The 22,916-nt window shown below is 43.3% G+C and overlaps 2 protein-coding genes across 3 annotated transcripts in view; one reads left to right on the top strand and one right to left on the bottom strand.

The window, feature by feature from the left end:
• Nucleotides 1-22,916, bottom strand: part of SAMD8 (sterile alpha motif domain containing 8) — a 477,816-nt gene that overhangs the window by 380,935 nt on the left and 73,965 nt on the right. The window lies entirely within an intron of this gene.
• On the top strand, nt 19,576-21,933 carry LOC138473025 (E3 SUMO-protein ligase KIAA1586-like). Its single transcript, XM_069611508.1, has one exon. The coding sequence runs from the start codon at nt 19,576-19,578 to the stop codon at nt 21,931-21,933; it is 2,358 nt and encodes a 785-aa protein (XP_069467609.1).

Below are 22,916 nucleotides of genomic sequence, written 5' to 3'. Positions count from 1 at the left end.
CCAGAAATAAAGGCCTGTTGAAAGCAAGTCAAAGCTCCAGAATCCACTTGTAAGGATTAAAAAGCAAGGGGCCACATCACAAGGTCAGAAGAGCCGAGGGAAAAGGACCACAACCACGGGGAAGGGCAAATGCCTCCTCGAAGGACATGGCAAAAGGAATTCCCAAAACTGGGTTATGTTGAATGCAAGTGGAAGATCAAGAACTATGGGATATATTTACCCACTCGGCAGTACTTCCCCACATCACCAAGTTGCACTTCAGCAGAACCAGCAAAATGGCTGCGCTGGCTCCTTTGAGGACCAGGGCCTTGCCGCAAAACTGAGTTTTGCAGATACAAAAGGATGGCTGCACTGTTTTGCCAAGCACCATTGGGCAGGATGGAACAAGGGGGCATACTGAGAAAGCCCGACAGTGTTTCTTACATGCACCAAGAAGAAACCTGAGAAGCAGCACTGCTTTGCTGCTTGATCAACATTCCCCTTGCAAAAGGAAATATTTGGTCTTTATAATGATGGCACCCTGACGCTATTTTCATCTGTTCAACATCACACTGCTTTCATCAATGAGGCCCTGCCATGCCCACCCATATCCAGATTGTGCTCCAGCAAACTTGAAATCCCTGTACGACAGCCTGTGTCAGCCAAATCTGAGGAATCAAAAGAAGCTTTATTTTCAGTTGCGCGAGAAAACGCTTGATTTTTGAGTTACGAAATGTAAATATCAATGCTGCAAAAGAGACTCTTGCTCTCTGGGCCTATGTCAATTTCAAAGGCCCTGTGTCTTAAACAGATTGTTGTATACATGAAACTGACTAGGGCTGCAAAACAATGTGGGAAATTCAGAGAGAAGACCTTTTGAAATGGTCAGCCCAGCAGACTTCACCATGTGTTAAAATGCACTTATGCCTGTTTTAAAAGTGTAATGTTGAAAGCAGGCCCTGTTTTGGTCTAGCAATGTAAAAGTTTTTTTTGTTGCTGGGAAACATATGGGATGTTTTATTCAACAGGCTTGCTTTTGATTGAAAACAAAATAAGAAATAAAGACATGGGCTGCCTTCTGAAAACTAGCCAAACAGGTTTCTGCCATGGCTCAAGGGACATTTGGATGACAATAAGAGTGGCCTAACCCCCGAAAGAAGGAGCCACTATAGATTCTAGGACACATGGGTGATAATTGCTACCTTGGAAAACTTTGAATGGGCCAGAAGGCCGCATATCACAGGCTCAGAGTTTGTCTGGGCTGAGGCATCTTACAATAGAGATTCTGGGACACGGACATGTGAAATAGGAAATCACACGTCCCTGCAACTTCTACTGGGAGTTTCAAAGCCATCTCAAGAGCAGCCTTGGAACTATGCCCTTATTTTATTGAACAATGCTGACCATTTTGGCTCTAAAGACTATTTTATTAATAAACTTTTAAGACTTCTCTTTGCAACAGGACTTCGCAGGAATTTTAAAAGTTAAAAGTTTAAATGTAATTTTGTGGGTTTTAAGACGTGGTAGCCTTCGCTGCCATATTGGGAACAGAAATGGCAGAGAATTGGACAGTTTGAGGAAAGTGTACATGATGCCACTGCGAAATTCAACACTTACATGCCTTATGATAATCTATAGCCATGTATAAAGTTATAGAATTTTAGGTTGAATATTTATAACTGAAAAACGCGAAAAACTATTAGATGGGCGAAACAAAGTCGTACAGACATGAGGGTGGGACTGTCATGCTCTGCATAAAATATGTAATCTGCCGGTGAAGATACCACAACTGTATAAATGTGCCATTTATGTCAAAACTGGATGTTAACTTAAGTAACTGAGATGATCTTAGGCATTGTAAAGCCACATCATAAAGCTGATGTCATGTCCTTAAAAATCCAACCAGCTGACAGCAAGGCGGTAACAAACACCCCTGGCCAATCCAGTTGTTAGAGGCATGGCCGGCCTAAGCCGGCCCCACGATATAATTCTATGATGTCACCATGCCTTATAAATAAGGGAGCCTGACAGAACTCTGGACAATCTTCTGAATTTTCCAGCGACTGCATATCCAGATATTCCACCTTCACTCTGCAAGATTCCAGACCCCACTGCCAGAAAAGGGATAGTGGACCCAGGCCTTCCTATCCAGGCAGAACCACCCTTCAGCACTAAATCCCCATAACAAAATCCCACTAACTTCAGGGAGAAAGGGGAAAGGTGGCTGAGCCCGCTTTGGGATTCTCCAGTGCCACCTGCTTACCCGCTCCATTCAGCTGAGGCGTCGCTGTGCCGTGACCAGACCTTGGCCCAGCTGTCTTGCCAGGAGAGCCCGCTATCCGTTGACCAGAACCATTTTGCGCCCAGAACCCGGTTGGCTGTCCCAAATTCCAAACTGATTGTGAGTATTTCCCCATCCCATAGTAACACATAGAAAATAGGACAAAGACAAAGGGGTCAAGATAGCGTATGCTAAGTAATCCCATCCAGACCCTGATAACTTGTCTAAACCGTTCTAATTCTCTGTGCCCCCTGTCCTTGTTTTTCTAGTGTTAGCGCAATTCTTTCACCCACCTCATCTTGTAACACCTTAGCAATATTTGGAATAATTTAAATTAATTGCCACATAGATTTGAACGCAGGGTGAAAAGGTTAAGTTGCAAATTAACCCGGGATCGTACCATGTCTTTCTTTAACAAATTAGTTTGAATAATCTAGTTTAAGTAAAACGTGTTCTTTTTGTTTCCAAACCAATGTCCTCCCTTGAACGGCTTTATTTTACTAAAACCGACCCTCTTTATCTTGCAAATCTCATATAGTTCAGCTATAGCCCTCCTTTCATTTCTATATTGTCCCTGTGATATGCATCTATCCCTAGCCCACAAACCGCATTCCAATTCAGAGTAGTTCAACTGTTTTTCTGAAAAAACGTTTTTGACATTTAAAACGACAAAAAAATTCAACTTTTCAATATGCGATTTGACTGCACTGTGTTTTCAATTTCAACCTGCTTTGTGAACTGTATGCATTTTGTGATACCTTACCTTATAGTTGCTAGTGATATGACATCCCTGGGACTGTGATAAAACATATGTACATCATTATTTATTTACACATCATTAATTGTGAAAATCAGAGTGCCATTTTAGGCCATTGCAAAGGGTTTGCCTCTTGTTTTGTGAGGGAAGGTCGGATTTTGATTCGGTTTGCTGCCTCATATCCCTGCCTACCTGCTGCTTCTTTCTATCGAACATTGCAGGGGGGAAACCTTAACTTGGGTGCTATCTATCCTAATTCAAAAAGTGTTCCTATTCATTTGTGCTTTGGTCATGTTCTTGTAGAAGGTTACCCAAGTGTATTTCATTGCAATTATCACCCCATTGGTGATTGCTGCCCCGTATTAAAAAAAAAATAGTGATTTTCTTTGTAATTAAAATAAATAAATATTGGGTTACCACCCACCGCCCTGGTTCATGGTCCATTGTGACCCGGGGCATTTGTAAAAGGCGGTGTGAGATGGATCGGGTATCGGCTCAATTTGAATTAGTTAAAAATGAAAGAAAAAAGCATTCTAATTGCGAGCTACATCTAAGGCGGAGGGCGGAGGTCCTGGTCCGGTGTGTAAAGCCCGATTGGAATCCTTAACAAATCCCACCTCTGAGGATGAAATTTAATAGCCCCTCATTAGGGGCCATATCACAAGTAGATCAGTGAACAAAAAGGATGTCTACACAGTGGGAAAAGGCAAAACGCCTCCCCACAAAAGGGGACAAGGGAGACAATACCCAAAAACTGAAGACAAGTGGAAGGCAAGCCAAAGCTTTAGAATCCAGAGGATAAAAAATTAATAACGCCCCCCCCCCAGGGTGCAACATCACATGTGGGTCACCAGAGCAGTAAGAAGGTCTACACATGCCTCAAAGCGTGGAAGGGTGCACAACAGTGGATGAAAGGCATAGACCTCTCCAGTTTGCAGGGAAAAAATAAGAATGCAGAGGAAGGTCAACTGCAAAGTCAAAGAAGATACACCAGACAAAGCTGGGTCCACCAGATACAGCTCACACGCTGGGTGCACCCAACGTCAAACTTTTTGTATTAAGGGCTGCAGGGACCAGTCTCGAGTTGGCCCTACTTGGGAGTAGGGTTCCCGTTCACCTGATCCCCTGTTCACCAAAAAAATGTGTGTTTTGTTTTCTCATTATGTTTTATTATGGTTGGTTTTCTTTCACACCATAGCTTATGTACAATAAAGCTTGTGGACAAAGTTTTTCCACCCTACCTTTTGGTTTGCCTCTTCATTATGGCACCATCATTACTGTGAAAACCGTCACCGTCACACCCTGCATGGCTCCCCCCCACATTAAAAACACGCCCAGGCTTATGCGGCCGCCAAGAAGCAACGGGCATCATGTGTCGTGTATTCACACCAGTGATCGAAGTGAGCGGGAGCGGATGGGAGCGGTGCTCCTCTACTTTTTTTTTTTCTTCATTACCATTCCTATACTTTTATTTTAAAAAGAAACCGCTCCGGAGCGTTCCTTTTTAAAGTAAAAGTATAGGAACGGTGGCAGCACTGCACTGTCTGATGCAGGCTGCAAACAGTAGGCTGATGGCAGAGCCTTGGCCCACGCCTGCGCATTGAGATGCAGTGCCTTTCATTTCTGCACGTGCCCCTCACTATGCGCAGGCGTGGGCCAGTGACCAGCAGCCTCTGTCGGAGATGGACTTCGCCAGGCAGCAGGCCTAGAATTTCATTACCTCCTGCAGACTGCGCTGCCAGGTAGGTAAAGGGGGGGGCAGATGGAGGCGAGTGTATAGTGGGTCGGGAGAGAGGGACGGTTGGTTCTGTGCCAACCGCCCCTCTCTCCGACCTGAGCATATTTTATTTCGGTGTGGGAGGGAGGTCACAGCAGGGCCAGGCCAGGTGCTGGGTCGGGAGATAAGGACGGTTCAGTGCTGTCCCTCTCTCCCGACCCGAGCATATTACTGCATGCACTGCACTGCAGTGCAGTGCATGTGCATGGTGCGGGCGGGTCGCGGGAGGTCGGGGGCCAGCTAGACAGATGACTAGTGGGTCGGGACTCGGAGGGACGGTTCAGTGCCGTCCCTCTCTTCCGACCTGAGCATTTTTTATTTTGTTTTGGTGCAGCCCGCACCAAAACAAAAAAAAAAAATGCTCAGGTCGGGAGAGAGGGACGGCACTGAACCGTCTCTCCCGACCCACTAGTCATCTGCCTGGCTGGCCCCCGACCTCCCGCCCGCACCATGCACATGCACTGCAGTCAGGGGTCAAGTCCTAAAAATATAAGTGGGGGGACTCATCAAGAAACGCAATGGGATGTGACGTTGCCAGAAATGAGCATATCAAGGTGAAATATGCACATTTCATTAAACTGCCTTTGCATAACCACCACCCAAATTGCACAAGACAAATGGCATTTGCCCTTCATAAAATCAACACCCACACAAAACCAAGAGAGGATATTTTCTTCGAATAGTGTTTTTAAAAACATTAAAAGGTGTGCATGTTTTAAACTCCGAGAACCAAAACAAATGTTTTCCCTGAAAATTGCAGTACCGAAAATGGGCATTTTCACCTTTAGTTGTTTGTTATTTTTCATCAGGTTATATAGTGCAGTGGGCAAGTGTCAGGCCTGCAAACCTGACGACTGTGGTTCGATCCGTGAGGTTGGCTTTAATTCATAAACTAAAAGAGCACATTCAATGTTTCTCATTTTAACTGGGGGGACTGAGTCCACCCACTGAAAAAAGTGGGTGGACTCCGTCCCCCCGCGTGTACCCTCGACTTGAGCCCTGACTGCACTGCACTACTGCAGTGCAGTGCAGTATAATATGTGGAAATCAAGGCAAACTCACTTCTGATCTTGGTTGTGTAAGTTCAAAATTGTTAGATGATGTCATTTGTGGCGAGGGGCACCAAATGTTGTGTAGTCAAAAGGTACAAATGCCCTGATAACTAACACTTCCTTGAATTACGAGGTCAGTTGTTTCTGTGGGGTCTACTGGCCTTGCACCTTCCGTTATTTATGAGAGATCCAGCAATAGTAATTGCATAACTGAGGTGATCACAGTGTATCCACCATGTAAGTTGGAAGGGAATAGCCTAAGTGCTATATCCCAAGTACATAGGACTATTATAAATAGTCAGTGTGTAAACTTAAAATTAGATCTTCCCATATGTGAGTTGGAGGACGACGGAGTACAGTTTCCTGGGCAGAACATGTCCCAATCCTTTTGTGAGTCCTCCACTCCTCTAGTTGATATAAAAAAAGTCCCCATTAGCAGTGGATGTGATGTTCCCACAAGGGTCAATGAACGCTCCTAGCGTTCTCAGTGGCTTGAAAGATGGGTTTATTTCTGGTGGTCTGTCATGGGGTGCAGGCATGCACAATTCTGCACCTAATGCGCTTCCACTGTCAAAGGCTTTGCCTGACCCGAGTATATGTAAGAATGAAAGTATTGGCGATAGCACTATGACATCTAGTATGATGTTGAATGCCTTTGAGAACCTGCTGACAGATCTCTTGGCAAAATGTGCACGGTTAGAATAAAAAATTGATATACAGGCACTGCTAATACACAAAAGTATGAACATTGGGCGGAAAGTAGGATGTGAACGCAGCACCAGCACATCTGGATTGAAAATGGTACACCATAAAGAAAATGCTGAGACCAAAAAAAACCGAACAAATGCCGCACCTTGTAAGCCTAAATCTAATTATGCGTTCATGTATAGTAATCTAATTAAACTGAGGAAAAATAAAAAAGGTAAGGCTAATTTGATATGATAGGTTATTTATAACGCGCTTAATACCCAGAGGTTTCTAAGCGCGAACCCGGGGATCAAACCTGTGGTGCTCCATGACGTCTTGCTTCCACGGCGAGCACGTTGCCCCTGAGACGATCCTCCCGAGACAGAGAAGTCTAAAGAATGCCACTGGAGAACCGCTCATTGGTTCCCCGTTAGATGAATCTGTGTTAGAACAGGGCCAGGCCAAGTGCTGGGTCGGGAGAGAAGGACGGTTCAATGCTGTCCCTCTCTCCCGTCCCGAGCATATTGTACTGCACTGCACTGCACTGCAGTAGTGCAGTGCATGTGCATGGTGTGGGCGGGAGGTCGGGGGCCAGCCAGGCCAGATGACTAGTGGGTCGGGAGAGAGGGACGGTTCAGTGCCGTCCCTCTCTCCTGACCATATTGAAAGGTATAGCAGGAGGGAATGTGGCAGGGTCAGATGGTTGGTGGGCAGGAGAGGGGTGTTGCTCAGAGGGATTTGGGTTCACAGGGATGGAGGCCACTGGGATATTGAAAGGTGTACCAGGAGGGAATGTGGCTGGGTCAGATGGTTGTAACCATATTCTGGAAACCTTGTTTTTGTGGTTGGTTCGGATTGTCTCATTGGGAAGGATTAGTTCATGTGCTTAAGAGGTTACAGTATATTGGGCCCTAACTGGTGTGTGGGCATGAGTGTAAGTGTGGAGTGTGGTGTGCTTGCCTTGGTGTGAGGCTGTCTCTCCTTAGTGTAGGTATAGTCTGCGAGTGGGTAGCTTGCATGGGGTCTCTTTGTCCTCCCCTAGTAGTTTCAATCATGAACTTCCACTTTCGCATGACCTCATTCGACCTTTGCAATTAGAGTCTTAGCTCTCATCGACACACATGGGGCACACATTCATGCATTGCGAGCTCGGCGGTAACTGAAAATAAAGGTGGTGCGGCGGGCACCTTCATCTGATTTTTAAGTACACCTGATTATGAGGAAAAACGCATGCATGTACATGATAGTATCACCTACAGACACAGGATGATGGTGAGTTTACTACCACTGGTAATATCTCTATTCCCCTTAATGTCCTTTAGGAGTACGGAATGGAGAATAACGGTAATCTCATAATAAAACAGAGGCACCACTGTTACCACAGGTGGTAATGGTATTTCAGCTTTGTGGTATTAGCACCACCAATGTGACCACCAAACTCATAATGATCCCTAGAGTGTCCTGTAGCATTAATTTCTCTTTCACTTATTGTAATTGAATGGTGTTATTCCCGCCAATAACGTGTCATGCGAGTATAGGTGTGACCTCCAACACAATCAAGGCATGGATAGGACCAACGTCACCAGAAGATACAGCGCCTCTGTCCTGGTTCCGCCCACCCTGTGCTGTGAAGCGCTACAGCAGATGCCTTCCCAATAAACCTCGGTGCCCACGGACTGCCCTTTAGGAATCCCTAGACGCGATCACATTCAGCGCAAACTGTCTCACAGTTAGAAACACGGCTGTTAATGAAGTTTCACTTCCGCTCTAGCTGTCGGTGCCGCACTAATGAAGCTCACTAGAGCATGGTCACCTGAGCATTTTTTATTTGGTTTTGGTGCGGGCGTGAGGTCACACAGGGCCAGGTGCTGGGTCGCGAGAGAAGGACGGTTCAGTGTTGTCCCTCTCTCCCGACCCAAGCATATTGTACTGCACTGCACTGCACTGCAGTAGTATGAGTTCAGAGGATAGCGCCCAGAAGCTGCGTGTTTCCACTTCTGCAGGAGTGAGACACTTTTTGGGCCAATATGGGCCAATTTTATGAGTTACTTAACTATGCGGATAGTAGTTTTGACCAGTGTTGCTGAATAAATATTCATTAAAATGCACAATTTTTGTCCCGTTTTATAAAAATACCTCCCCCTTGGGTAAACAGTGTCAAAAGAATGAATTGCCATTTGCAACTTTGGGCCACTTTTTCATTAGTGCCCAAGACAATTTTATGGTCCAGTCCGACCGTGGGGGAAAATGAATACAATTTGAGAGTGGAAGGGTAAGGCTGGAGACCACAAAAACCCAGAGCATTCGCAGACTGAGGGCATCCATTGCTTTTCTTACCTATGCGAGCATAGCCAGGCGCCTAGAAGCTATCCAGGAACCATGGCATTATAAAAATGCTTCAAAAATAGAACACACAGGCGAATAATTAAACTGCATTGCACTGGGTAACACAAGCAAACCCGCACTACCTTTTTTACAATATAATGGGAAATGCAGTACAGCTCTAAGTAAATGTTTATTAAACATGTTCAAAGTCCTCTGTAAATGGAAAGTGATTCTTACCTTAATCCGGTCCCATGCAGGTGGTAGAATGAGAATTAATTTTAGGGGGGGGGGGTTGCTGAGATAGTTCGCTCGTGTTGCCCCCGAGGACACTGATCCAAGGCCCCCCAAGTCAGAGCACCAACGCAGTTTCCTGGGATGTTCAGTCTCATCCTGGCAGGGTGCCGGCAGGAGGTCAGGGGCCAGCCAGGCCACCCATAATGTCTAATAGTTTGATGCTAAAAACTAAAGTTTGCTTTGATGTCCTTAGTTGAATATTCTTAAAACCATACATAACAACACGTCACGCTGGAGGTTTGTGACGAATCTCCAAACCTAAGTGAGTTCATGACACAACTTATTTTATTGTGAGTGTGTCTTAAATCGCTGAAAATAAAGTGGGTAAATAGATATTTTGCCTCTTGCATCTTATTATTTTCCATTTAGGATGTGCAAAAGCAGCTGTTTTCAGATCTTACCGATCGTTTGGAAAGTCACGTTTGGACCACTGCACTGCGAGTCAGCACGGACTCTTGCTGTGGGTTTTTCGTTCCCTGGAGGGGGCGGAGCCAACTGGTGGACACGTGACTCATCACCTGACCAGAAGTTCCTTTAAAACGCGCCCGCAATCACCCTTGCGGCGTTAAGCCCGGCAGTGACAAGGCCGCTAACTGTGCTGTTGTGCGGCTGTTTGGCGGCGGAAATCATATACGGGAGACTGCGGAGGTGTGACCTCTTTGATCCCGACAAGAAGAAATAAGGTAAAAACTTGTGCGTTAAGGGAGACTGCAAGGATCTTACTGTTTGGCTGTTTGCTGCTTCACTGCTGCTTCTGTTCGAGTGACATTAACAATGACTCTACGAGCAGAAGGCCCGCAAACAAGGAAGAAAACTACACAACAACGTCGTTCGACAAATCCTTGGTCGATGATGAAAGGTACGGCTGGAATCAAGGTAAGCAAATCTACAGGACGTGTGTTACTGGCTGCTAACAAATCACAAATATTATCAAGTCCAATAATGACTGGGGCCAGTCAACCATTGTCACTTTTGACACCTTTGTGCTCTGATGAGCCATTTATACCTGAAGAAGCACCGAGTCTCTCAGAACAGTCTAATATTCAATCAGGTGCCCTCCAAACCCCACAAGTCAATTCAGTGTCATCCAGTTCCTGCACTTTCACACCTATCAACAATCCACCCCTTACTGACGCTTCATGTGACTGTGAGCATGTCAGTACCACCGCTTCTTCTGTACCTAAAATAATAAAAGTCGATCAGCCACATTCGGCTCACATTGTATCTGTCATTTCGGTTTCCTTGTCAGACACAAGTTCTACACCTTCTTTCCAACCAACGACAAGGATTCCGGCGACTCTCTCATCTCTCAACTCAGGCAAAGCAACCATTGAGGCTGACCCTTGGAAAGATAAAGGATCCCCCTCAAATCTGGTATCCGATGAGGAATTGCTGAAAATTTCCAATCCAGGCTTGGATCATCCAGTGACAAAGATTTCGTCTTTTAACAATGCTGTGACTACCAAACCATCACTAACACCTTTGAAGGCACAAACTTCGAAAGCATTTGTTGCAATTCCTTTACATCAGGAAAATATCCGCAGCAGTTTGAAAGTCAATTCAAACTGTCCTCAGTCCTCAGGAATCATTCCTGATCTTTCAGACCATGAGAACAACAGTGGTCTAGCATGTCAAGCACCGGAGGTAGGACTTTCCTCCACGCTAATCACTAGCGATCAACAACATGGTAACAATATTGAACATACCATCCATCCGTCAGTACCGTCTCTTAACCCACTGTCTACACACTTGGAGCGGAGTGCAGCTGCGCGTGCTAGCCGCCTACAAAGAGTAGCTGAGCTCAAGAGGAAAAGCAATCACATCAAACTTCCTCTACTGGGACACTCCACTCAGAACGCAAGTACTCCGCATGCCATAAACACCCATTCTGGCGAAGAAGCTCAATCTACAAATCCTGCAAAGAAATATGGATCAACTAAACCACAATATAATCTAGACAACTCAAACTGTTCTTCGTCTTTTCAAGAATTCGAACCACAAGCTTCTGGGATCGCAACTGAAGCCCTTACTCAAATTCATAATAATGTACTGGCTGCTTCGGCGATTGCCTTGGCTCCATTTACAAAAATTCTTGAATCACTTATTGGAACAATCGGCGATCAAGGCACTGCAATAAGCAACCTAATGTCTAAAATTGACAAGCTAGAACACTTCTCGAGTTTTCTTCAAGACCAAATGACAATCAATGCCGAGACCGCCACGAGATGGCAGGACAGGCTGAGCGATCTTGCTGCAAGGCATCATTGTCAAAATGATGCTTTAATGGAGGGTCTCTTAGACTCAGTGAAGTGGATGCGTAAGAATGCACCCACCCGAGCTCTTGATCACTCGACTCGAGACACGTCACCAGAAATTGTTGACTCTATTCCAATCAGAGCTTCAGTGACAGCCTCACTTGAACCTGTACAATCTGGCTCTGCTCCGAGCTTGCCATTTTCAACTCATGATGCTTTAAAAACAGTGCCAATTATTCAGGACACAGGCATACATGTGAATAATCTCGAACCCCAAGCATCTTCAATTGGCAAAATAGAACCAAATCCAACCGCTATGGCTGTAAATTCATTTAACATCTTTAAGGGCTCAGCAAAATCTATTACTACCACGACAAAAAGCAAACTGAAAAAGCCACGCAGAAAACAAGTATACACACCAAAGCCAGTAAAAAGTACTCTACCGAAACAATCACAACAAATTACGAACAAGTTTGTAAGAAATCTTACCACTCCAAAGAAGTCAAGCCTATTCTCAAGACCATCTCTTACTGTATCTACCAAAAGCACTGATGGCAATAAGCAACAATCCTCACCGCGTACCAAATTGAACCAGCCAAAGTTAGCGGCAAAACGCAGGCGGATTGATTCGAGTCTGTCATCCTCTGCTCATGGCTCCTCAGCTTCTGCAATTGACTTATGTAATCTATCAACCTATTCGGACGACCTTGGAAATTCCACTCCTACTTCTGAAGAACCTCAAACTGTCAAACCACCTGATGATCTCTTAAGGAGAATTGAAGAGGCAGGCAAACGCACAAAGCTACCACAAGTAAACTCAGCTGTTAATCAGCTTACCTCTGCTCCAAATAAGGCACAGCAAAAATCGCTAAGTGCTAGGTTAAATCCCAAACAAACATCAAATCAATTAAAATCGCATGTACCTCCAACTAAAAGAATGTCAGACCTTGGAAATCCTGAAGCCAGAAATTGCAAGTGGAAACTTCGTCTCCAAAATGTTCACTCAGACGGAAATGAAGTCAATCTAAACCGAAGAAACATCTTGAAATTGCTCGCTTGTATTCCACCGCTGCGAGCCATATCATCTGACGATATCAAAATTGTGGAATACGTATCCGAATCAGCCTCTGATCATGTGCTACTGCATATTTCCTCTGCAGCAGTAAAAAACATGCTACTCCAAGCAAATGAAGATCTCTTGGTGTACGGCTTCGATCTCACTCTTGAACCATCTGCTCTGGGAATAACATCGTCATCTGCATCTAAGATGGCCCTTGAGGCAAACCGCGGAGCTGCTGTGCGTGCAGCCCTACGTCAGTCTTTAGTCTCCTCTCCTGACATCTTAGACGCTGCCATGCACCAATCTTTTGAAAGAAGAGCCAACAACTTCAAAAGATATCCACAAGGCCCATGCAAATAACAACGACAACAAACTACCAAGCAGGAGTTAATCTTATTATCATGGAATACCAGAGGATTCAAACATCTATTCAACACATTCCAGGAATCCCTAGAAAAAGTCTTTATCATATGCTTACAAGAAACGTGGCTACGCGATCCACCTATTTGCGATGGATTTGCCATCCTAATTAATCCTGCTGAAAAGAACTCTAAAGGAAGACCATTTGCAGGTCTAATAACTCTTCTAAAAATTGGGAATCAGTGGTCATTGGTTAAATCCACGAACCCTAACCCGTTCGTGCAAAGCACCTTAATCAAATCTTCATCAAAAACCGTGGTTTCTAATATTTTGATCGTAAATGGTTATTGGAATCCCGCCATGATCTCATCTACAGCTTTCATCGAATCTGTTATGACTGAAATTGATCATACTTTTTTGAAGCACGAAAATGTTTCAGTAATAATATGCGGGGATCTAAACTGCAGCTGGTTTAAATTTGAGCCCTCTTCGAAATCAAATGTTCGGCTCCCAGATTCTGGTGTTATCTCGAGAGGACAACTCTGGGCGAAAGATCTTCTAGATCGCAATTGTTACATGTTAAATGGAACAATTCGAGGCGATTCTCCTGCAAATCCCACATGGCACAGTATGAATCGGAAAAACACGTTGGACTATATCTGGGCCTCGTCTGATGTGCTCGAAAAAGCAACCTCTCTAAACGTGCTGCCAACGACATCGAGTGATCATGACTTGTTGCGACTAGTCTGGTGGGAGGACCTTGGTAACTCGCCAGAAAAACATCCAGTTCCACTCCAATCAACTGCTGCAGGAAATAGACTGAGAGTAAATGGTCCAAAGATCAACCACATAAGCCGGACCCTGCACATATTGCAGACCGTCGAATACACTCCACTCTTGTCAGATTTCACCCAGATAAATCTTAACTCAAGAGTTGTTGGAACAACTCCGAAACATCTATACAGTCTGGAAATTGCAGAAGCAAAAAAAAAACTGAGAAGAGATATTAAGTTGATCAAAAGAACACATCGTGACCAAAATTCCAAGGTTATGGAGATAAAGAGGCGCAGGCAAGTCTATCGCAATTGGTTAAGATCACATCTTGTAATAATTGATCAAGGACGCGCAGAAACTATGTTAAAACTACTGGCTCATAGAAATATTCGCGACATTTGGGCTATCTTAAATAAAGGTCGCACGAAATCTAATCCATCAATTTTCAATGAAATATCTGGCGAAAAATGGCATGACCACTTCACATCAATATATGGAGACTCTGTGTCCGAAGTATTTATGCCTTCCACCTTATCAAGCTCAAGTTGGAGCATTACACCTTCATGCGATGAGATTGAGCTTGCAATTTCTAAACTCAACAACTCCAGAGCTGCTGGTCCTGACCAAATCTCAAATTTGACGCTGAAAAAGCATAGAGTACTCTGGGCCGTATTCATTCAGGAACTCTTTTCTCAGATTGCACTCTGCAAGATGACTCCATCTTCGTGGTCCAAAGCCATAGTGGTTCCAATCTACAAGAAGGGCTGTCGGGCCGATCCTGTGAACTATCGCCCAATCGCCCTTCTGGATACAATTAGCAAGATCTTCGGAACCTTTTTGCGTCAACAATTGGTAAATTGGGCTTTTTCATCTGGTAAATTCGATCCTCGACAAACAGGTTTCACGAAGAATGTGGGAACTGACGCAAACCTCACACTTCTATCGCTCCTGAAACTGTCAGCAATGGAGGCGAAGAAAAAAATCTTCTTTGCTTTTATTGACCTTCGTCAAGCCTTCGATGTCATCAATCGGTCCAAATTGTGGGCAAAATTACATCTGTGGGATTGCCCGAACCATCTGCTAGAACCAATCATTGCCCTGCATTCGAATACTTCAATTCAAATCAGAATTAACTCACAAGGAGACCTCACAGAACCAATAAGAACGTGCAGAGGCGTCAAACAAGGATGTCCGCTCGCAGCAGACCTCTTCAAACTCTTTATTGCTGATCTACCAGATTGGCTGAAATCCACTCACTGCTTTCCACCGAAACTCAATGGCCGGGTCATTAACCATCTAATCTATGCTGATGACATAGTGCTGGTAGATCAAACCCAAATTGGCCTTCAGCACCTTCTTTCTCGTTTGAAAGAGTTCTTATCTGCAAACGAGCTGACCATAAACACTGAGAAAACAAAGATCTTGTGCATCGGTCGATCTATGTCAAGAAAAGACAAAGCATTTAGATGGCACATAGACGAACAAGTACTTGAGGTCGTCCAGTCGATCCGCTACTTAGGCGTCATGATCAATGACTCACTTTCAGAAACTGCTTGGATTAAAGATCTGACAGCTAAAACAAAGATCTTAAGCCTTCAAGCGGCTAAAATTAACTCTGATTACGGGAAATTCTCCATCACCCCCGTCATAATGTTTTATCTACAAAAAGTTGTCCCAACAATCACTTTCGGGAGTGAAGCTGCGCTGAATATTAACTATGATGTCTGGAGTCGACTGGAAGGAAAGTTCTGGAGACGGGCTCTGAATCTTCCAAACTACATTTCAATATCAGCATTAAGATATGAGTTAGCCTTAAACTCAATCTATATGTCAGTAGTTTGGAAATCTCTATCACTGCTGCGTAAGATACAACTTGGCTCTCCTACTTCTGCTTATCACATCCTTCAACCAAGCAAAGATGTGACGTCAAATGTGTTGATCAATTTATGGAGGAGTAAGCTAAATAGGATTACAATTGAAGCAGGCATATCCGAGGAAGAGCTAATCCAACGTCCCCAACATGCTAAAAAAAAATTAGCCTCTTGGGATTGGATTACAACTTATAACAACCGCTCAGCTCTTAAATCCACGCTACCCTCAAGAAGCATAGTCAAGCTTCATTGCCAACCGAAATTCCTCACACACTGTCCCTCGCGACATCATAGGGCACAATTTTTGAAGCTACGCCTAAATGCTCTAAACATCAACGAGATGCTCTGGATGCGTAGGAACAAAGACGCAACCGACAACAAATGCCGCTTTTGTAGCACATCAGCAATCGAGTCCATAAAACACCTAGCAGCAGTATGTCCTTCGCTAACCAACTTACGCGAAACACATCTAAAGGACTTTAAATCACTAACTAACGAGGAAGACGATTGGTGGGACTATGCAGTGGCAGGACACAATATCAAGTTGTCTTGCAATTTAATCAATTTCTTCGATGAAATTCTAAGCTCAGCGCCCACTCATCGGATGGTTTAGTCAATCGGATAACTGTATGACTATAGAGTGGAATCATTTACCAGAACTTTGGTAACATCTAATGAAAAGATGAAAGGTGCGATTGAGATGAGCTCGTCATCCGTCTCCCCGACTTACCGAATTGTAACAAAAACATGATATATCTTATCAAGTTGAAGTCTTACAATAAAATAAAAATAAAAAAAAAAAAAAAAAAAGTACACTGATATTATTTTGGCCCAACATGCTGCTATACGAATGTACATGTTGTCATGATGCTTTACTATGCAATTTGTGTATTTTGCAAGTAAACTCTATAGGACATTATTATAATAGGTCTTGATTGAGACCCAAAACTTAAATATTTGTTCCGATTAAAACATGGAAGAAGATGGCTGTGCCCAAATTGCACAGTGGGTTAAAATCCCTGTTCACTGTTTAGCTTAAGTGTGTGATCCTGAGCATATAATGTAATCTCACCCTGGCTTCAACTGCAAAAATGTGAGTGTGTATAAGTGATTACATTTAAAACCTTAGAATAGGGCTTGATTTGACAGGTAGACATAGTCTCAACAGCGAATCAGCACACCAGAGATTCTAGTATAGCGCACTAACTGTGGTTGAACCAACATTACATTTTCTCCTCTGTTGCTCCCAGCCACTGAAGTTGCTTGGTTCGTCCAGAGTACTGCCCCACACTCTATGTCCTGCTATGCTATGATATTGAGTCTTTCATTGCACACCACCATCTGACATTCTCACACTTTCTAGGATCTTCAGGATCTGCAAGAAGTGGGTGTTTTCAGACATAAAGGAGAGAGCTAACTGTTTGTTACATTGAAGCTGCACTAGAATAGTCTCATTACTGGTAATGAAGTTAGATGCCCCTACACAAGTAATTTAGCGCCTCTTCCAATATTTGAAGGGTTCGCCCCGCCCTATAATTTTAGACTAGGTGCACCCCTATAGCATTCTCAGACAACCTGTTCTAAAAGGACAGCAGCCTGCAAAACGAAGTACTTGCCTAAATAATGAAAGAACACATAATTGAAAATGGATGCATGTTGTGATGTGCTGATGTGAGTCTGATCAACGTGCATGCGGAATACACTGCATGGTCCCCATTGCGGCAGGGCAGCCCATTACGTAAGAGATACCCCCAACTGGAAGCTATTGGGCACCCTCATTTATCTCAAACTTCTTGTTACTTTATTGGGGACGTGCACAGTTGAAAGTAATTTACGTGTAAAATGTAGATATGGGATTTCAGCTGATGCTTATTTCATTTATTTATTAGTTTTTTTTTTGTAACACACTACATGCTTTGCATTGCTCCAGAGTGGATTGCCGGGAGAAGGGAGACTTTCTGGGGTTGACTCTTTGGGAGAGAATGTAATGGATGGGGGAAGCAAGCAATCTTAATAAATAGGTCAAAGGAGGGTTATGTGGCGACTGCAAAGAATGTTATGTAATCAAAGGATAGCCTCCCAATAGGACCAGCACAGACTTTTATCCTTCTAAAGTTAACACAAATGAATACTATTGAATGCAGTAATATTAATGTCATCCATTACTACAGGATCTGGAAACATCCTAGGTTTGAACAGAATACAAAAGCAGTATTCTTTTTGTTACCTAAAACGTATTTATTTTCAAGTTGATGAGCTTTGGAAGCAGTGATGTATGGGTATTTCATCAGCTTCCTACCCAACCCCACAAAAGCAGAAAAACAAAGTTCGATGTAGGGAAATATTTCTGGAAGCACAGTGGAGTTCCTAAATAAAATGCATTGAGCTGTGACAGGGACAGTGTCAGGGCATTTCAAACTTTTCATGTCAAGTGGGCCCCTCCAGCAACAGTCCCAGTGTTGCCAGTCATCAGTTTTGTAACACTGCAATATATACATTTCTCTATTTTCATTCTGGGGCTTGAAATGTGTACTTTGCAGTGCTCGCTGTGTTTTTTCTTCCCACTGGATATACAGAAGTGTTATTATATAGATACATTTGGAAAATGGTGTGCTGTATATGTGCAATTGAGGTGGTAAGTGATTTTTTTATGGCTGGCTAGTAGTTTGGAACTTGAAATATTCACCCCTGTATCCCATACCCCACCTAGCTCTTAACACATTTTTAAGCAAGGGATGTTCATGATAAGACCAGCAAATGATAGAGTATCTGTGTAAAGTAATGTCTAGGAAATGGTCTGAGTACCAAGCACATGAGGAATACCATACATGGGATCCCACTCGTGTGTGCATGCTCCTCGTAGTGCCCTGGTTTCTTAAATACTCGACTTCCTAGCCTCTTAGAATGAGTATGCCCTTATCAGTATTCCACATCCTTCAACCTCAAGCTTCACTCTTTCCTGGACGCATCCTTCTCTTAGTAGACTACCTGATTCAAGCTTTGCAAACATTCTCTAACATGTGAATGCCTGTTCTTCATTCCCTAGGGATTCATCTGTCCACAAGAGAACAACCAGGTGACTGGAATCCTGCCCAGCCAACCCAGAGGCATTTAGGAAGTGTTGTTTCCAGACTGCTCAAGGTAAGAGAACATGGTTGTATATCTTCCATATGTTATTAGTGATAAAGCACTTGAAGGAAGACACCATTCAGTCTGTTTACATAGCTACTAGTCCGTCCCACGTGGCTCCTGAATGTGTAGAAAGCAGCTGCAGATTATCCATGGTGTAGCTGTTGTGGTGGTGTATCCACTTGCCTCTCAGATCATGTGTACCCCTTAACCTGCCATGATTTTGTGGGTTGTGGCCTGTGGGCTGAGATTCTACACTCCATTTTTTCCAAAAGAGAACACATATGGCCACTTAATGAGGCAAAATTTGACACAGAGCTACAGAAAGGCAGGACTTTTTCATTAGCAGGGCCATAGATGGCTGCAGCCATCCCCAATCTTAGCCAGAGTCTTTGAAGTCTCCCACTCTTGTAACCAGTCTACTCAAATCACTGCTAAGGTAAAGAGAGAAATAAATCTGGGGAATCAGATTTAAGCATAAATCTCTTTGCCATGCAAATTGGTCTGCATTTCTCACCCTTACCAAAGAATAGGGTTTTCAATATCTAAATCTGATATATATCCCCATGAGGTAGGGCTATCTCTTTCCTGAATAGTTCGACTCAGACCTATATTGTACAGGTGTATCCGAGGTAGGGGAAACCCCTAACACAAGCATAAAGTGGATTGATTAAAGAGACAATAAAAACATTGTGAAATGCAACTTCAATCTCTATCCTGCCATGCAAGATTAATGCATTGCACACAACTGAATGATTCATTTATCGGAAAAACACATTGATGTAATAGGCCACAAAACATGGAGACACTGTTCGCAATGGGCGAGTGAATATTCACTCTGGGCGAGTAAGAAAGACTGTTTGAATTTAGAGAATTGGCTTTAATTAATAATAGCAAGTGACGTGTATGTCTAGCTACTAGCTTATAACGAGCATTTATAAAAGTATCTTTCTTTACAAAACTATTTACATAGGATGCTAAAGTGGCTAAAGAAGAAAAATGCTCCAGCTACATCTATGGAAACAGCTCAAAAGAGCTCAGATGTCAGAGTAGAAGACCCAGCAGTGGCAGAAAATCTAGGCGGGGAAAGCAACTTTAGTCCAGTGCCTGCAAGTAGAACAGATGAAATGCTTAAGGTACCTGAGAAAAAAAGAAAAGTACCCCCTGAAGAGGTTATGCCAGTGATGATAGAAGCTTCCGATGAGAGAGACAGTGTAATGGACCTGGTCCTTGGTGAAGAGGAAAATGTGAGGGAGGAGGAGGAAAGAAGTGAGCATCCTGATTGCTGGTCATGGGAACAGTATGAAAATAAATGCAAAGAATACCCTTGGCTTACTTCTTCCAAAGGGAAGCTTGGATGTAAAATCTGTAGGGAAGTTAAAAATCTTGGAACAGAAACAAGTCAAGGTGTGCTTTTCTCTCTGGAATGGGTGAATTCTTCAGTCAGCTCGTATGGTCCCACTAAAGAGAAACAACACAGCGCCCTGCGTAAAAAAATGTATCTCCATAAGAGCAGCGCTTGCCATTTGAAAGCAGTGGCCATTTTAGATGTAAGGACTTGTGAATCCATTACTCAGTTAAATTCCAGAATGCAAGTTAAATTATATGAAGACACATGCCGTGTATTTAGAAGTGCCTACAAAATAGGTAAACATGAACGTCCTTTTACTGATCTACCATTGGATGTAGATGTTCAAAGAATGAATGGTGTTGATTTGGGAAGAGTGTTGCATTCTGACCACAGCTGTGCTGACATTATTGAGCACATAGCAACCACGATGAGGGCAAAACTGGTTCACCATATCTTGCAAAATGAATCAAAAATATCTGTATTAATAGACGAATCCACCACCTTCAGTAAACTAACAACTTTAATTATTTGTATACGAGCATGCATTGAGAAGGAGGATCCACCTTTGACCTTTTTCTTGGACCTTGTTGAACTGCCTGGTACTTCAGCAGAAATAATTTTTGATAAGTTATTGGCATGCTTGCAGAGTTATGGCCTTACAGATGACTATCTAAGAATGCATTTGATTCAGCTAGTGACTGATGGGGCTTCTAACATGATAGGAAGAAAGTCTGGTGTAGGAACACTACTTAAGATTAAGTATCCACAGTTGACTATTTGGCACTGTGCTAACCACAAATTAGAGCTTGCGGTTGGCGATGTTTCAAAAGAAGTCACAGGGATTAATCAACTTAAGATTTTTTTTGACAAGCTGTATGCAACTTACCATGCCTCCCCAAAAAATCAGCGCGAGCTAGGGGAATGTGCAGCACAGGTAGAAGTGAGACTTCTCAAAATAGGAAAGATTTTAGATATACGTTGGGTGGCCTCCAGCGAAAGGTCAGTAAAGGCTGTGTGGAATAATTATAAAGCTCTAAATAAGCATTTTGGTGAATCTTCTTGTGACACAGCGAGGAGTGAAATTGAGCGTAACAAATACTGTGGCTTAAACAGAATGTTAACATCTACAGTATTTGTGGAGAACCTGGGGATAATGTTCGATGCCCTGACAGAACTGGGTGACTTATCCAGACAACTGCAGCGTCGTGACATGACATTATATGAGGCAGACAGAATAATCCAAACGCATATTTATGTCTTTGAATCAATGGCATTGTCACCTGGGCCTTATGCTACAGCTACAGCTACTGCTGTCGAACAAATGAAATTTAATGGGATACAACTGCAGCACAGTAACACCAAAGGTTGTATTAGCATATCAAGAGCTCAGTTCTTTAGGAGTTTGACAAATAATATTTGCCAAAGAATGACAACAGCAACAGCATCAAATCTTTCAAAGAATACCTCCAACAGAGAGGGAGAAATTGAGTACAAACAGCTGATAGATGCAATGAAGCTTCTGAATCCACATTATTGGCCCGTTCCTGTGGATATTCAGTATGGTGATGCTGATTTTCAGGCATTTTGTGATAAGTTACATGTTTTTGATGCCCGACAGTACATAAACGCTTTCAGGGATTACAAACAAAATAAAGATTGCATGATACCTATACAGTTGAAACCTTTAGCAAGAATTGTGGAAACATTTTCCACATCCACTGCTGATTGTGAGCGTGGCTTTAGCGTGATGAATGATGTGCTTACCCCATTGCGCAATAGGATGTCAGTTACTAGATTGTCCTCTGTAATGTTCTTAAAAATTGTTGGGCCTCCTGTGACAGAGTTTATCCCACACTGCTACGTAAGGAAATGGTTGCAAAAAGGCAGGAGAAGCGCTGATGCCACAAACTGTATGGCTCGCAGACAAGTTGTTAATGAATCAGCTTATAAGCAAATCTGGAACGTTCTGGCCAGTGAATAATTTTTACTTTCTGAGCACAAGTTCCCTTTGCAACAAAACAATTCTGAATAAAGGTCCCTTAGCATCAGCGTACATGGAATACAACACAATATCATTGCACTCTGTACCAATGTTTAAATACATATTTAAATGTAAATTACAATATTTATTTTGATAGTTTTTCTGTATATATTTATGTCAGTACTACTGCCTATAAGCTTAATTAACAGCTGCCTCTGCTTGAAGTGTAAAATAAAATGTAATTCAACTATTAAGTTAGCATGTTGTTGAATGAGCCAAGTTCATATGTATTGTTCAGCTGCTACAGCTTTAGGTTGACAAGGCAGTACTCGCCTGTAATACTCTGAGCAGCACCAATCAATGAAGCCGAACCTACATGCTTTTTCTAGAGCCAGCCGTGCAGTTCTTATCATCCAAAATCAAGCCCTAAATGGATTTATAGTACAATCTTTTCCTTTTCTTTGAATGGATACCTATGCATCCCTGATAGTAGTTCTAGCTAAGTGAAATATTGCCAGAAAGATAGATCTGAATGATTTAGCCATGCCCCCAACAAGCCTCCTGCACAAAAACAGGAGCAGACCGTCTGAAAAGGGAGTTAGGGTGTGAACCTGCCAGATGCCACACATTATAGGCAATCCACCAAAATGTAATGAGGAAGACTGGTTTCCCTTTAATCTGCAGTGCCCCAGCACGCATGCCCAATAAGCAAAGCAAGGCCAGGATATTTTGATTCCCCAGTCTTGTATGGCCCATTCGGGATGCAGGCTGGCAACCTGCAGGTTCAAATATGCTGTGAGGGTGCTCCTGCGCCTCACAGCGCATTTCAGTCTATGTGGCTATGAGATGTAGGTACTGTGATTCTATCACATATGTCAGGACCCAGGAAGCTCACCCTGCTTTCTGGTTCCTATATGTGGAATCCTGGAGCCGGAGGCCTGGATTGAAGAGCTTCGTTGAGTTCGGATCTGCAGGAAAACAAG

The sequence above is a fragment of the Ambystoma mexicanum genome, chromosome 8 (assembly GCF_040938575.1).
Source record: "Ambystoma mexicanum isolate Mex_15411 chromosome 8, UKY_AmexF1_1, whole genome shotgun sequence".
Taxonomy (NCBI): Eukaryota; Metazoa; Chordata; class Amphibia; order Caudata; family Ambystomatidae; genus Ambystoma; species Ambystoma mexicanum.
Note: the sequence above shows the minus strand (reverse complement) of the source record. Positions and strands in the feature narration are given on the sequence as shown.